At 52.3% G+C, this 15,592-nt stretch overlaps 7 protein-coding genes across 7 annotated transcripts; 4 read left to right on the forward strand and 3 right to left on the reverse strand.

Annotated features, from left to right (window-relative positions):
- Window positions 1–2: 2 nt before the first annotated feature.
- Window positions 3–1,938, reverse strand: HMPREF1120_02391 (uncharacterized protein). The gene is made up of 4 exons (XM_009156432.1): window positions 1,226–1,938; window positions 1,081–1,169; window positions 617–1,013; window positions 3–538 (listed from the first exon to the last, which is right to left on the reverse strand). Exons 1-4 carry the CDS (start codon window positions 1,398–1,400, stop codon window positions 348–350), a joined length of 852 nt encoding a protein of 283 aa, XP_009154680.1. The 5' UTR covers window positions 1,401–1,938; the 3' UTR covers window positions 3–347.
- A 750-nt stretch (window positions 1,939–2,688) lies between these two features.
- Window positions 2,689–3,662, forward strand: HMPREF1120_02392 (uncharacterized protein; the record flags this gene model as incomplete). The annotated part of the gene is made up of 2 exons (XM_009156433.1): window positions 2,689–2,773; window positions 2,827–3,662. 2 exons carry the CDS (start codon window positions 2,689–2,691, stop codon window positions 3,660–3,662), a joined length of 921 nt encoding a protein of 306 aa, XP_009154681.1.
- A 599-nt stretch (window positions 3,663–4,261) lies between these two features.
- HMPREF1120_02393 (sphingolipid delta-4 desaturase) lies at window positions 4,262–5,398 on the forward strand (the record flags this gene model as incomplete). The annotated part of the gene is made up of 1 exon (XM_009156434.1): window positions 4,262–5,398. One exon carries the CDS (start codon window positions 4,262–4,264, stop codon window positions 5,396–5,398), a length of 1,137 nt encoding a protein of 378 aa, XP_009154682.1.
- Window positions 5,399–5,710: 312 nt separating this feature from the next.
- Window positions 5,711–8,730, forward strand: HMPREF1120_02394 (DNA mismatch repair protein MSH5; the record flags this gene model as incomplete). Its single annotated transcript, XM_009156435.1, has 4 exons — window positions 5,711–6,101; window positions 6,145–6,252; window positions 6,308–6,689; window positions 6,738–8,730. The coding sequence occupies 4 exons, from the start codon at window positions 5,711–5,713 to the stop codon at window positions 8,728–8,730; spliced, it is 2,874 nt and encodes a 957-aa protein (XP_009154683.1).
- On the reverse strand, window positions 6,657–10,089 carry HMPREF1120_02395 (3-ketosphinganine reductase). The gene has a single exon (XM_009156436.1). It carries the CDS (start codon window positions 9,882–9,884, stop codon window positions 8,808–8,810), a length of 1,077 nt encoding a protein of 358 aa, XP_009154684.1. The 5' UTR covers window positions 9,885–10,089; the 3' UTR covers window positions 6,657–8,807.
- Window positions 10,090–10,323: 234 nt separating this feature from the next.
- HMPREF1120_02396 (uncharacterized protein) lies at window positions 10,324–12,243 on the forward strand (the record flags this gene model as incomplete). The annotated part of the gene is made up of 1 exon (XM_009156437.1): window positions 10,324–12,243. The coding sequence occupies one exon, from the start codon at window positions 10,324–10,326 to the stop codon at window positions 12,241–12,243; it is 1,920 nt and encodes a 639-aa protein (XP_009154685.1).
- Window positions 11,051–14,991, reverse strand: HMPREF1120_02397 (1-alkyl-2-acetylglycerophosphocholine esterase). Its single transcript, XM_009156438.1, has one exon. The coding sequence runs from the start codon at window positions 14,750–14,752 to the stop codon at window positions 13,211–13,213; it is 1,542 nt and encodes a 513-aa protein (XP_009154686.1). The 5' UTR covers window positions 14,753–14,991; the 3' UTR covers window positions 11,051–13,210.
- Between the last annotated feature and the right edge of the window lie 601 nt (window positions 14,992–15,592).

Below are 15,592 nucleotides of genomic sequence, written 5' to 3' on the forward strand. Positions count from 1 at the left end.
GACTGGCTGACTGCTCAGGCAGAGCTGCGCCAAACGCAAAATGACCACCCGTAGTCCTCGCTGCGATCTACAACATTGTAGGTGGGAGCATGTGGTGTTACCCGTCAATCCATGGGAAGAGTCCGAATCAGGCCTCTGCCATCTCCATTGCGTGGGGTGTGCAATACTATGGTCTATTTGAAACCCTCCATGTCAACAAGGCCAGGCTGCGGCGACTTGCGCGTTCTGCTTGCTGTTTTACTGAGACTGACCTCTATTCGCTACGTATTCCAGACGGGATAGGTGGTATTTTGTCCCGTGGTGCATCGCTGAATTCTCTCAGCTTATTTCGGCCCGGCCGGATCAAATCAGCGGGCAGCGCCGTTGCTCTCAAGCACTTGATTCCTCTTCGCCCGATGCAGATCTCCAGTGGACGGAGGCTGGTTTCTGGCCCTTCGTGCTGCAATGGTGTAGAATAGACTCCCGTCAAAAACCCGGCGAATGTCCTCTTTCCGCATCTCACCATCTTCAGGCCACAGCATGATGTATGTGACAGACCCTGGTCAATGAACCTGTCAGTTGGACTTTCTGTAATAGGACAAAACAAGGGCATGATTTGATCCAGTGATGGACCTACACTCGAAGATGGCACCGCCCCAACCTATCGGATCCGAGACAAGCCTTTGACCGTTGATTTGTCTTACCATGTCCCAAAAATTCAGACTGTCCTTTCCATCGGCGTACTTGGTGAAGATGTCTTCGAACCGCTGGGGGATGAACCGGCCTTCGTGGTCGAACGTGCCGCTATCACTGCCATGCTTGGTCTTGTGGACGTTGACCAGGTAGATTCGATAAAATGGATCCGGCAACCACGAAGGCTGTGTGACATAGGAGAAGTTCAGGTGAATTATGAACAGGGCAACCAGGGACAGGAAAATTCCGAAGCCGAGCTTGCGGAAACCGTTGTAGGTATCAATGGGCCAGAGTATGCCGTCTCGGTCTGTGTCGAAGAAATCACAGTGTTGTTGCAAGACCTTGTCGACGCCGTATGTCAGAGTTGCGCACGTAGATGCGTGATTCTGCAAGCGGGCTTCAGCTTACACTCTGGTGCTGGTGGCGAGCTGCCCATTCGTCTTCCAATGTACCATTAGGCTGTTCCACCGATGGGGCAATGTTGGCACGAGCAGTCCCTGAATCTGGCTTCAGTATTGACCTGTCTATGTGATCGGTGATGGAAACGACCAACCAGGATCAAGAAGCTTTTGGCTGTCTTCTGACGGGACAAAGGGCCTCCTCTCGACAGTAATGGGCACTGTTGGGATTGAAGTGGTGATCTTTTGCTTGCCGTCTCCATTAGTGAACTTGGAGTTCATTTTGTAACTCTGTTCGACCGACAACTTGGGTATCGAATATCCGGCCATTGAGACATGAACCGCACCCGGCCAGTGGTTACAACTGCAACTGTCGAAAACATTGTCTTGTGTGGGAATTGGCCCTTTTTCCTGATGTACTATGCTGCCTGGTGAGAAAGGGGTACAACGGTGTGATGAATCACGCTGACGTCAAGAGTCGCAAATGAGTGCACCAAGTGGTGTCAACGGAGCACTGCAATGGTTAGATACTGGTATTAGTATTGGAGCCTGGCAGTGCATGAGTTGCATAGACGACCATTATTTGCCAGTAGAGACATTATACTGAGGTTCGGCACTTTCCATATGCCCCGACGTCAACAAGGTCGAGAGGGATGAAGACTGGGTTGATGTGCTAGTGGTGTCTGGGTCCCGCCGAGGCTGAGATCTGCCAGGGGTAATAACAACCTCAGTGAGCGGCCACTCCATAATACTGTACAGTGTTGTACTTGATATTCAGCCAATATTCGACTGCAACCCTTTAGCTGCCAGCAGCGCACAGAGAGATGCCTTGAGACGTCCTTCAGGAGCAGTAGGAAACTTCTGGCCTCCCTGTGCATTGTACCTAGAATCAAACTAAGCCTACCTCATGTATTTCTCTGACCTGAACACTTTATGCGCGCGATGTTATCTTCGAGATTCTGGCTGTACTTCTTGCAAGATTGAGGCGGATCGGGCTCAGGAGGCACGACCACGGATAAACCATTCTACACCTGGATGATCTCAATATGGTCGCCTAGTACCTCGGCCAGTAGTCGATAGCACTTGACCACGAGTGGTAGCTGGAAGTAAGCGGGAGAACCTCACAATACTGCCTGGCGCAATGGTAGAACCTGCCTCCCTAACGGTACCTTTCGCTGGGGTCCCTAAAGGCCGAGGGGGCCTCCTTAGCCCCTCGGGCTACTACTACCTCGCGCCTGCCGGGTGCCTGCCGGTGCCGGGCACTGCATAGAAGCACCCGTGCTCGCCTTGGCATTATGACGCGGGACTTCAAGTTGGAGAAGCGGCGGCGGCGAGCAGCCTGCGCCGTATACACCATAGAGGCAGTGGAACGTGTTCACAATCTGTCGTCTACTAGACCGCTACGTGATCGCTGAAGACTTCTGGTCGTTTGCCACTGTCCTTTCTTCCATTTTTCGTCACTACGAAGCAGCAATCGCGGCCGTTTGAGAACATTGACGATACATTTCCTAGGTTATTATACAGCCGCTTTCCTCCACTTCCGCCGCCCATTCTTCTCCTTTACGCTACGGGTCATCTATTGTTGAAGACAAGATAAATCATAGAAGAGAGTGCAAAGATGGCGACTTCAGATCTTGACCAGTTGGTGATGATGGGGTTCGACAAGGAGAGAAGTCAAATGGCACTAAAGAAGTCCGGTGGCCGTAAGCTTCCTGAGTTCGCTTCCCTTCCTGTTTCATTACTGACCTTGGAACAGTGGCCGATGCGATAGATTGGCTGGACGCGAACTCATCAAAATCCATCGAAGAACTCAAAGCCGAGGATGAAGCCACCGCACAAGCCAAAGCCGCCCAAGAAGCGGAGGAGGCAAAGAGCCTTGTCTGCAATGAATGTAGTAAAAAGTTCAGAGGCACTGCGCAAGCCGAGTTTCATGCTTCAAAATCAGGCCATACAGACTTCTCAGAGTCGACTGAAGAAGTTGCTCCTTTGACCGAGGAAGAAAAGAAGGCCAAACTTGCAGAACTACGCGAGAAGTTGGCCGCTAAGCGGGCCGTGCAAGCCGAACAAGATAAGATTGACCAGAAACGCAATGAACAGATCAATCGCAAAAAAACCAAAGAAACGGAGGATCTGAAGGAGCAACTAAGGATCAAGGAGCAACTCAAGGAGGCAGAGAAGAAGAAGCGGGAGCGGCAGGAGGAGATTGAGGCGAAGAAGCGAATACAGGCGAAAATAGCTGCCGACAAGGAAGAACGACGACTGAAGGCCGAAAGAGAAAAGGCTGCGAGGGCGGGCACCGCACTACCCGTTCCAGCCGAGTCAACACCTACCGCGTCTCCCTCTGCGCCCAAGCCAACCTCAGAATACAAAGAAACTCGGTTACGGCTACAAACCTCGGCTGGCAACATCCTGAAGACGTTCCCGGTCGAGACGACGTTGTTTGAGGTCGCCGCAGCGGTTGGAGAGGAAACAGGACGGGATGTGGAAAGTTTTACACAAAATTTCCCAAGAAAGGTGTTTGGCCAGGAATACTTCGGCGAGTCTCTCAAGGACTTGAAGCTAGTGCCCAGCGCCAGCTTGATTGTGCAGTAGGTCTATCACTTTCCCTTCTGTCAAGCACGAAGGCTTTGAGGCAAAACATAGGGAAATGAGCTAAGATGATTGATGAGGGGACGAGCTGACGATGAATGAAAGGGACTATCCATTGCCCTGGTGATACGTGTGAGAGGAGAGGCCTAAACTTTGCGGTAGAGGATCCCCTGAATTGAAACAATGTCACGGGACAAACGAGCTCTCTACAATAAAGTCGAAACACATAGTTCTGGCGCGGTCAAGAGTTCTGTATGCTGGTAATGTAAATGGGTAATGCATCAACTTAAATAATGGTAGCATGTGTATCTTGAATTCGTGGTGTTCAACTGAAGTTGGCCAAGTAGTGCACGTGCAAGGATCCCAACCCGGTGGACGATTTCGGAGACGACAACACGCCACCGCCGACGCGAAACTGAACCACTTAAAAAAAGTCTCGACCGTGGGTCAATCGGTCGCTGCTTCACGCTGCGTCTCCTGACAGCAGTCATCTGGGTTCCTTGATCTTTCTTTTCAAGGAGACCATGCTGGGAGCTGTCAATCTGTGCTGCAGTTCCCTCCACGTTCGTTAGTGTGCACGTACAGGCAGACTGCAACACAACATGTCGACGGCCACCGAAACGCAGTCCTTCCGCCGGCTTCGGCCGACATCCGGGCAGGTTGTAAAGGAGGACCAGGACAAGAGGATAGGAGACAAGGCAGATCAGGGGCAGAAGAGCATCGAGGACAAATTCTTTTGGACCTATACCGAAGAACCGCACCGGACGCGGCGACAGGCCATTATCAAAGCACACAAGGAAGTCCTGCAACTGTGTGGTCCAGAACCACTCACCAAGTACCTGGTGCTTTCCGTCGTTATCCTCCAGATCATCTGTGCCGGCCTTCTCAGAAACTCACCAGTATTTTCCTGGCCATTCCTCCTCACCGCTTACTTCATCGGAGCCACGGCAAACCAGAATCTGTTCCTGGCCATCCACGAAATCAGTCACAACCTTGCCTTCCGCCGGCCACTATACAACAGGCTCCTGGCCATTTTTGCCAACCTGCCCATTGGAGTTCCGTATTCTGCTGGATTCCGACAGTACCATTTAACCCATCACAAATCCTTGGGGGTAGATGGCGTCGATACCGATCTTCCCACTGCATTGGAAGCTATCTTTCTCGACTCGGTCTTTGGGAAGGCCTTCTTCTGCACCTTCCAGCTCCTCTTCTATGCCATCAGACCCATGATGATTTACAAAATACCCTTTGGACCGATCCATTACTGCAATATCGCTGCGCAGATCGTCTTTGATGTCGTCCTGGTCCGGTATTTGGGCCCAAAGGCTCTTGTTTATCTCCTTATGAGCTCGTTTCTAGCTGGCTCCCTCCATCCTTGCGCGGCACACTTTATCTCGGAGCACTATGTCTTCGCCAAGTCGACCATGCGAGACGGGATGGTGCCTAAGGATGTCCCGATACCGGAGACCTTCTCATACTATGGTCCACTGAATATCCTGACCTACAATGTCGGTTATCATAACGAACATCACGATTTCCCTGCCATCCCGTGGACCAGGTTGCCCAAGGTCTACGAGATAGCTCGAGAATTCTATGATCCTTTGCCTTGCCACAAAAGCTGGCCTCTGGTGTTGTGGCAGTTCATCACCGATAAAGAAGTCGGGATGTGGTGCAGGGTCAAGCGCTCGGAAGGTGGACGTATCGTTGGGGGTTGGCGTGACACTGAGATACAGAGTTGAATGAACGAACGTTGTGTTATGAGGAAATGCCTGATAGAAAAGAAGTCATGCTACATGCGAGATGTGTGGAACATGTATCAGTGATACAATCCTTCGAAGCTGCTATTTCTGTTCCATTTGTTGTTCCTGGTGGCGTTTGCTTCTGCCAGTGTGAGTTGGGCTGCCACGTGCTATAATCCGCAAGACGTTCCAATTTCTTCTTACATCCCCAGCTACTATTACGCACTGCAGGGCAATAACCCTCATTCATTCCGACATCTCGTCTGACCTTCAGGGCATTGCATGCACCCCACTGCACTAACTACATGAGAGATGCTGTCTTCCTCTACCTCCAGGCAGAGACGCCATGCCTCTCGCAGGCCCGAGGGAGGTAGAGATCCTCCTTTTCGTGAGACAGGTCGAGGCCGCTCGAACCGGCAAAAGTATCGAGCGCATCGAGCCCAGTCGAATTCGTCCGTGCCTCCATCAGAAGCAATCTCCCGTCATCGACCAACGCCAGCCCGATCGGAGACACATTCCTTCAATGGCACGAACAATCATGAGGTACAATCGTCGCACGATGACGATTTTCTGGACAAGGTCATTGTGGCTATCAATCTCAAAGAAAAAGGAAGGGTTGGTTGTGCATACTATATTGCGGCCGAGGAAAGACTTTTGTGTATGGAAGAATTTGATGGTGGAGGCGTCGACATGATCGAAAGAAGTGAGGACTGCTCCGTCAAGAAGCTACCTACTCACACACCCAGTAAAACTTGATGTCCAGCCCACTACGGTCATACTGTCGCCTCAATCTGATGCTGCATCGGAAACCAAGGACACAGGGGTTCGACGACAGGTGTCTCTGATCGACAGTGGTAAGTGTGACTATGAGGCCCCGTTGAGTGCCTAATGGTCCTCATCAAGTTCTAGATGAGGACAACCACCCTCTCCCTTACGAAATTGAAATACGACCTTCGCACGACTTCAGCTACGAAAGTGCGTTAAACAAGCTCATTAACCTTCTTCCCTTCGCCAGCCATGATCATGCTTCCGAATTCTTCGTACCAGGCGAAGCGGCCACCCTGGAAGAAGGATTACAGCCTGAAGAGCTAGGCTTGACCAGACGTCGGGGCAAGCTGATACAGGTCTCTTCCTGGCTCGATCTGCACAACAGACTCAGCATTGGGTGCATGGGCGCCGTCATCGGCTACCTCCAGCGAAGGAGGTCCACGCAATATCAAGATGATGGCTTTGACACCAACTTGCCTTGGCGAGTACGCAGGCTTGAGATGTTTCATCTTAGAGATATAATGTAGGGATTCAATCTGAAAGATGTGACGTTTACGGCTTACACACACAGGCTGGTCAACACGGACACTTTGATGTCGCTACAGATTGTCCAGCCGGAGAGCAGCCCAGCCGCTCACAAGCAATGTCCACGTTCATCCGTGGCAAAAGAGCCACTGTCAATTCATGGGCTCTTCCAAAAGAATGCCAAAACACCGCAGGGAAAGGTCCTTCTCCGACAAGCCTTTCTCAGACCATCTCTCGACATGGAGCATATCATCAAGCGCCTCGACATAGTGTCGGTTTTCGTCCGCCCGGACAACGATGGGGCGTGCCGCAAACTCACCAAGAACCTCAGCAAGATCAAGAACATGCGGACCACAACGACTCTCCTGCAGAAAGGCATTGACAGCGGCAAGCAAAAGTACAATGCCTTCAAAAGCGGAGTCTGGGCATCGCTGCTCGACTTCTGCTACCACACAATCGAGATTGCAGATACCTTGCAGGAAGTATTGGGAGCCGATCGACTCCCGCTCTTTGTAGTCGCCTCAGACGTCCTGGACCGACACAGCCTGCAACGGCTCGGGCGGATGATATATGAGATCGTCGACCTAGATGCATCGACCGACCAGCAGCGCACCGTCATCAAGCCCGGTGTCAACGAACAGCTGGACGGGATCAAGATCATCTACGATGACATGGAAGACATGCTGACCACAAAGGCCGTCGAGATCTCCCGCTCCTTGCCGGCCGGAGTCATTGTCGACTTGGAGGTCACATACCTGCCTCACATGGGATTTCATGTCGGGGTGCTACTGGACGCGGCGACCGGACAGCCCGTCTACGATGGCCGTCAACTCGGGTGGCAGCGGACTTTCAACACGGAAAAGATGGTCTACTTCAAAAACGCCGCCATGAATGAACTGGATGAGGACTTGGGTGACTTGTACGCCAACATCTGCGATCTCGAAATCGAGATTGCCTATGACCTTGCTCAAAAGGTGCTCGAGGAGGCGAAATTGCTGGTCACGGCGTCCGACATCTGCGGTGAACTCGATTGCAACCTGGCGTTTGCGCATACGGCACGTCAGTACAAGATGACTAGACCGCGCATGACAGAAGACAATGTCATTGAAATCAAGGGTGGTCGGCACTTGTTACAGGAACTGACAGTCCCTTCTTTCGTTCCCAACGACACTTTCTTGGTTGGCGGCCGTGGTGACGGTGGTGGCGGTGGCAGAAATCACAACACTACGACTGATGGCCCGAGCCTGTTGATACTGACGGGGCCGAACTATTCAGGAAAATCCGTGTATCAGAAACAGGTCGCTCTGGCGGTTTATATGGCCCAGGTGGGATCGTATGTACCGGCCGATGCAGCCACCATTGGCATCACCGACAAGATTTATACACGCATCACTTCTCGGGAATCCGTGTCTAGTATCGGCTCGGCGTTCATGATCGACATGCAGCAAATCGCCATGGCGCTCAATTCGTGCACAAGGACAAGTTTGATCGTGATTGACGAGTTTGGCAAAGGCACCGACTCATGTGACGGGGCAGGGCTCGCCGCCGGCGTCCTTCAACACCTGTCATCCCTCGGACCTGAAACCCCCAAAGCTCTGGTGGCCACTCATTTCCACGAGATTTTCGAGCTTGGCCTGTTCGACACGGCGACAAACATCGCTTTTGCGCACATGGAAGTGCGAGTGGATGAACGAAAGGGCCGCCATGAGGGCCACAGCAGCACTGAAGTTACACATCTTTACAATCTCCGACCCGGCAGGAGTGATACCTCGTATGGTGTCCAATGCGCTGCTCAGAATGGCGTGCCGAGGGAAGTGGTCGAACGAGCCAACGAGCTGGCCAGACTCTCCCGCAACGGTGAGGACATGGTAGCCATATGTTCTGCATTGGGAGAGGCAGAGTTGGAAGAGCTCCGGTCTGCAGAAATGGTGGCGAGAACGTTCAAGGACCAGGACTTTGGCCAGGAAATGATGAAGGAGGATCTGCTGGTAGCTCTGGATGCCATGCTTGGAGCGCCATTTGAAGAGATAGATGGCTGATTTCGACGCGAGTTGAGCTAACAGCCCTGATATCATGGATGGATCACATTTTGAAACCCCGAAGATATATGGAGATTTTAGCTGACTGGCCCGGTAGCATTCATGCCTCTTTCCCTGCCCCAGCGCTTGCATTTGGCAATGAAATCGGGAGCGACAAAGATAATGACCACAGAACCGATAAAGTTCCAGAAGACGTCCATGACGTTCTTCCGCACGCTGGCACCCATGCCGCAACCGCGCATCAGATGGCCCAATGCCATTGTAGTAATCATGTAATCGCCCGCCTTCAAGCGCCTGAGCAGGATCCTCGCCACCTCGTCCGGGTGTTGCGGCTTATCGTCCTTTTCCAGCATGAGCGTCAGTTCTGGCTTGATTTTGTTTTCGTTTTCCAGGCCAGGCGATATGATTCCCATTGGGAACAGGATGTGGACTGCGATATCTGCATCTGGTGCTTCGCCTGAACCCTGTCTCGCGCCGTTGTAGACAGCCACCTCTTCATTCAACGAGTCAACCATGGCCCTCATCGCCGCCTTGGCCGGCGAGTACGGAGAATATCCCGCGACAGGGAAGAAGGCGAGCGTGCTGGAAGTGAAGACGATATGACGAGTTGGCGGCGGAACTGAACGATGACGGGCCCCAGTAGACGGTCTCTTCCACAGATTCAACGTCGCATGTGCCATGTACGCTGCCGACCAGTATATCGTGTCCATTTGACCCCGTAGCGTCTCGATACTCACGTCGGCAAAAAAGCCCGGTTGACAATTTCCCGCGCAGCAGAACACCAAATCTGGTGGGTTTCCCTCGTTCCAGTCCGTCACCTGCCTCAGAATCTCGGGCGCAGAGTCTGGCGATCGCAAGTCAAACGAAAGAGCAAGGAACTTTTGCTGCTCAGGTCGAGTTGCCTGTGCTTTGATCGCAGTGATCGCCCGCTCAAGCTTGCCCTTGTCCTGCGCCACAATCACCACGTTGGCTCCTTCAGCCGCGAGCTGTTGGGCGACTGAAAGACCTAGGCCCTGAGAGCCGCCGGTGATGATGGCCGTCAGTCCGGAAATGGGGAAGCGGTCTTTGCTATCGAAGAACATTTTGTAGATGATATAACTGGCGACGGCGATTGCGGCGGAGGTGACCACGATTGTGGCTGTGGATAGAGTCATGCTCGTCGAGGTACGCCGATAGCACCACTTGCAGGAGTATCACAAGTCCCTGTGAAAGAGCTATCTTTGTCAGTAATGTTGTCGAAGCACCTACACATCCGCCTGCGCACTTATAGTACGACTGAGTTTCAGGACAAGTCAACAAAATGTGCCTAGGAGATGCTAGCAGATGAACCGGGGCACTTCATTTGCACGGAGAGGAAGCCCAATGGTGCCGGTGGTGCCTATAAGCCCACCTATAAGCCCCTAGATGGGCCATTAGTGCTGATAGACTGACCCTGCGTCATGCCCGCCAAGCCCGGACCCAAAAAAAAGTTTCGAGATCTCAAACTCCAACTTGAAGTGTCTAACGCCCCAGGGTCCGCCCCGATCGCCTGCCACTACATTAACCGCTGTGCAGGTTCAGGACCGTTGGAGAAGTTCCCGTGTTCATTCCAGAATGGCGAAGAAGAGAAAGGCTGGGAAAGCCCGGGCGCCGCCCACTGGCGGTGATTCCAAAGCCGATTATACGTTTGATGCAACAGAGACTTTTGACGACTCGGAGGACGAGTTTTTCGCCGGCCGCGACAAAATCCTGCTAGACGAAGGACCAGCGGCGAAACGTCGGAGGAGGATGGAAGAGCAGGAGAAAGATTTACAGCCGTCCGATGAAGAAGTGTATCAGGACGTAGGGTCCGAGCCCGAGAGCGAAGATGAGGATGAGGATGAGGGCGCTGGCGAAGAAGACGACCAGTTTGACGATGACCTAGAGTACGAACTCACCGGCCGCAAAACTCGTCGGAAAGAGGCTGGCGAGGAAGATGAAGAGGATGAAGACGACATTAACTGGGGCACGTCCAAGGCCGACTATTACAATGCCGATGTGATTGAGACCGAAGCCGATGCCCTTGAGGAAGAAGCAGAGGCGCGGCGGTTACAGCAGAAACAGCTGAAGAGCATGACAGAGGCAGACTTTGGCTTTGATGAGAGTGCATGGATCGACGAGAGCAAACAAGCACCAGCGAAGCGTGTCGCGGCCGTCGAAAAACTTCCGGACCTCCAAGTGCCTGAAACAGCAACGGTCGAGGAGCGTCTGGACATGCTCAGGACCCGGTACCCCGAGTTTGAGCCATTGTCAAAGGATTTTCTACGTTTACAGGACACATATCAGACCCTGAAGAAGGAGGCGGCACAGTCAGAGGCAGATCGTCAATCTGTATCCTGGACCAAGTTCCGTGCGCTATCTGCATATCTAGGCGCAGTCGCCATGTACCTGGCCCTGCTGACATCCACCAAATCCGGCATGGCTCTGCCGCCTGCGGAACTGCGCGAACACCCCATTATGAACAATCTGGTTCGCTGCCGGGACCTTTGGCTTAAGGCCGAAGCGCTCCGTCCGATTGATGTACAGACCGTGCCAGAAGATCACTCCCTCCAACCTGCGGACGAGAAGAAGCAGGAGCCAGCAGTCGGTGTCTCACAGAAGCAGAAAAAAGCCAAAAAGGAGAAGACGAAGTCGAAATCGAAAAAGGAGCGGATGTCGATTTCGCGCTCGCCTTCCCCTATACCATCCATGTCCGAATTCTTCCCGCCAGAGGCCGAGGTCAAGCAAGCCACCAAGAAGAAGAAGTCGCGAAAGCCGAAGCGCAACGATCTCCAAGAACTTCTCGAGACATCACTGCAGCAGTCCGCCAATGCTGCCGACGACGAGTCCGATTTTGGCGACGAAGGACCCCTGACGCAAGAAGAGGCCGCCGAAAAGGCCCGGCGGAAAAAGAGTTTGCGGTTCTACACGTCTCAGATCGCCCAGAAGGCCAACAAACGCGGTGCCGCGTCACGCCACGCCGGAGGCGACGACGATGTCCCGTACAAAGAGCGTCTACGAGACAAACAGGAACGACTTATGCGCGAAGCCGAACAACGAGGAAAGTCAGCTGCGCGGGGCCAAGAAGCCTTGGATGGCAACGACTCCGGCGATGATGACGCCGGCAAGGGTGCACAGTTGAACGACGAAGCAAGTCAGTACTATGACATGCTCGTGGCCAACAAGGAGCAGAAGAAAGCCGAGAAGCGAGCCAGGGCGGAAGCCTACGCCGAGGCGGCCAGACAAGGAGCGGGCGCACAGGTGTACGAAGAAGAGCAGATTGGGCCCGACGGCAAGCGCAAGATCACATACGCCATCGAGAAGAATAAGGGTCTCGCCCCCAGAAGGAAGAAGGAAGTCCGGAACCCTCGAGTCAAGAAGAGGAAGAAGTTTGACGAGAAGATGAAGAAGTTGGCTTCCATCCGTCCCGTCTACAAGGGTGGCGAGGGCCGAGGTGGATACGGCGGCGAAGCCACCGGCATCAAAACTAATGTCGTCAAGAGTATCAAGTTGTAGACTCGGAGTATGTCAACAAATGCAATATTCCTTTCTCTCGCTATATGATCTCTGTATTCCTCCTCTGCTGGGCATTATCGATTGCGGGACCTGATCGCAGATCGACGATGTTGGCGATACTGCATATTTGTCCCGGGACATGGTAGCCATTCGTACGACTTCCTTCCTTTACCTTTTCCTCTTCCTCTTCGACTCCTATTCTCCGATTCTCTAATTGCATTACTGTCCTTCGTCCTTCGGGGCCTTGTACCCAATATCCTGGCCTAGGTATGTAAGCAGCAAGACCGGTGTCAGCCTTGTCGTCTCCGGCAATACCTTTGCATCCAAGCTCTACCACCAAGCTCGTGTGTGACTTGTTGGACGCGGATTCATAGAGGGCCATTTTTTTTCCAAGGTTGGACCATTGCTCACTTGCTGGACGCATAAAAGCTGGTTCTGCCTCTGTCCTAGCCATTCACTTCTGTATCGTAGGACGCAGTGATGCGGACCTAATCGCCGCTCAGTAGTGACTGGTGTACCAGTATGGCATGCTCCTGGAGGAGTACCAGTTGCGGGCGAGGCTGTGAGTAGCTTGGCTGGAGCCGGCCATGCAGTAGTATTCATGGTGGGCAATCCGGATCCGGACGATGGATGGTGCTTGTGATGCTCGGCACCGTGGCATGGAATGGTTGGGGTTAAAGTCGTCCCTTCACCGCTCTGGTTGTCGATGCCTGGAGACGAAAACTGTTCAGAGTTCGATTGGTTCTTTTGCGGACTTTATCGAACCCTATTGCGTCGTAGCAAAGCATTTTCGGCACCCGGCCACGGCTCTGGCAGAGCACTCGAAATACTCACTGACGCGGCTCGTCCCAGTGTAATCCGGCCACCTTTCTGCGGGTGTTGCAGGATTTGCGCTTGGAATTCAACAGGCCCTCACGAAGTTGCTGCAGAACCCATTGCTGCATCTCGGATGTGTCTGCACCAAGGTTCAAGGTCCCTCATCCTCATCCTCGGATGTTGCGCTACACGGAGCGACATGGATCTGCCAGTACTTGGAGAAGGTTTCTGACCAGCGAGGATCGTCGACGACGGTGTTATTCTTATCGACGACGTTATATTCGGGATGAGTCACACATTCGGATAACAAGCCCGTCGGTTGCCCTGTGGCCTGGTAGCGCAGAAACTCGTCCGAGACTTTGACATACTGGCGCACACCTTCGTGGGCATCGATGGTCGAGCCCGTTGTCCAGCCGAGCAGCCAGGGCTCGAGCAAAGGGGCATCAGTGACCGAAGGGTGAGAGGTGCCCAGCGAAGTCAAAAACCAGGCGGCTTTGCCTCTGCTTATGATCCCCTGAACCACATCTTTGACCACGTCAAAGTGTGCGCGGCCAAAAAAGATGGAACGTTGCCGTGACCACGAATTGGAATGGATGATCAGTGTCGACACGTTAACGTCGTGGTTTAGAGGTCCGCTCTGCTTTCCCGGATCCAATACCACGGCAGCCTTGAATGGCAGCCCAGATGACGGTCCGTCCCTCAATGTTTGGAGGGCCAGCGTCGCCCCAAATGAATGGCCTGCCATTATCGTCGCATTGTTCAATGCAAGACGGCCCTTCCATTGATGCAAGTGCTCGCCTTCGCCGCGCGCGTTGGCCGAAAAGACCCTCTGGCCATGGCCGTCGTTGATATGGGTTAGCACGCGAACAATCTCTTCGACTTCTGCCTGTCGAAAATCAAGTTGTGCCTGTTTGAACGTTTCGAGGTCCAGATCGCTGTCGCCTCGTAGATCGCTGTGCGAGAAATGCAATAATGTCCTGTGCTTGCTGTCCGGCGCCATAATCACTGTGCCAGGTCCACTACCGTCGCGATGTTCAATGGCCGCGACGACGATGCCACGGCTGGCCATTTCGCCACAATACTGCGTATACTGGGTCCGTGAACTCGCCATGCCGTGCGAGAACAACATGACTGGATACCCATCCTCTGTGTCCACGGGGACATTGAGCGGCTCGGGGGATTGTAGCACCACAGTAGTGTCCTCATGCAATGGCACGTCGACTAGCGCTGGGATCTTGGTGCCGCCGACCAAGAACCACAGGCCGAAGGTGAGGACCGCATTGCTGACAACGTTGCTAAAGTGTGCGAACCGAGCGTATCCCGCCGCCACAATACCTAGCGGACGAGGAATCCATAAGTGATGCGGCTTGTTTGAAACGGACCCTTTCGCTGTCGGATAGTAGAGAGTGAACAGGACCGTCTCCAACAGAAAAGCTGGATCATCGCTGTCCTTGAACCGCGCGCCGTGAATAATCGTGCGACGCTCCGTCGGAATCTCCAGGTCAATTGTCCCAACAGAGTACGGCCCCGTGTATGCCGGCAGTCTGGATGAGAATAGCGGCCGTGAGGCAAATAGCAGACAGGAGACCACGTAGAGCATCATGCCGGAGCAGATGAAATATTTCCATGTCCGTCGAGGCCGGAGTAGGCCCAGAAGCCGCAGCAACGTCCTTTTCCAGATCATCGAAACCATTTTCGCGATCTTTCCTCCCACTCCGAGGGAAGATGGAGGAGAGTTATTGATTCATTTAGTTGTGGCTATGCGCAGATATCTGCGGCAATACTTTGTCTCGGGCTTCCTACCACTGTAGGTACGATGTTGTAGTCTACTGGTCATTGATTGGTGGCGACTTTCGCTGGCTGGAACGTGCTTCCTCAGGAGAGGCGAAATGCTGAAAGCCCGCTTCCTCCTAACAACACATGTAGTATAGTAATGTACATAATCGCGTATAAAGTTCTATTATCAAGTGTTCTACTCGAGAGTATTATACGTATACCCCTTTACTATCCCTGCGTAAAAGTTACTAGGTAAGTAACCTAGTGTTGGCAGGTGCGCTAAAAAAATGTTGTATTTGCTCTCGCTCTATCCACTTTACAGTATACAGAGTACTCCTATATATACTATAGAAATCGGAGAGAACACCGTATCTCGTACGATCTATAGATTATTCTAGAGAGTATTAAATCTCGTCGTTAACGTCGTTATCGAGCGTTATTTAGGGTTAGTAGCGAGATTTAGAAAGTATAGCTAATATAAGTATTCCTTAGTAGTAGGGTATCGAAGCCGACTATATATAATATACCCTCTTTAGACTATATTCGTTACTTTACCGTCGAGTATAGTCTATATATCGACTAGACGAAGATATATATAGACGAATCGCTTATAATTCTATATTATTAGTACTTTCGTAAAGCTATCTACTTTTATATTAGTAATTATAATCTATTCTATCTATATTTTACTAGCTTATATCTTCTATCTTAACTAATATTTATATATATTAATATATTTTAACTTCGTAGATAGTTA

Source organism: Exophiala dermatitidis (assembly GCF_000230625.1).
Source record: "Exophiala dermatitidis NIH/UT8656 unplaced genomic scaffold supercont1.2, whole genome shotgun sequence".
Lineage (NCBI taxonomy): Eukaryota > Fungi > Ascomycota > Eurotiomycetes > Chaetothyriales > Herpotrichiellaceae > Exophiala > Exophiala dermatitidis.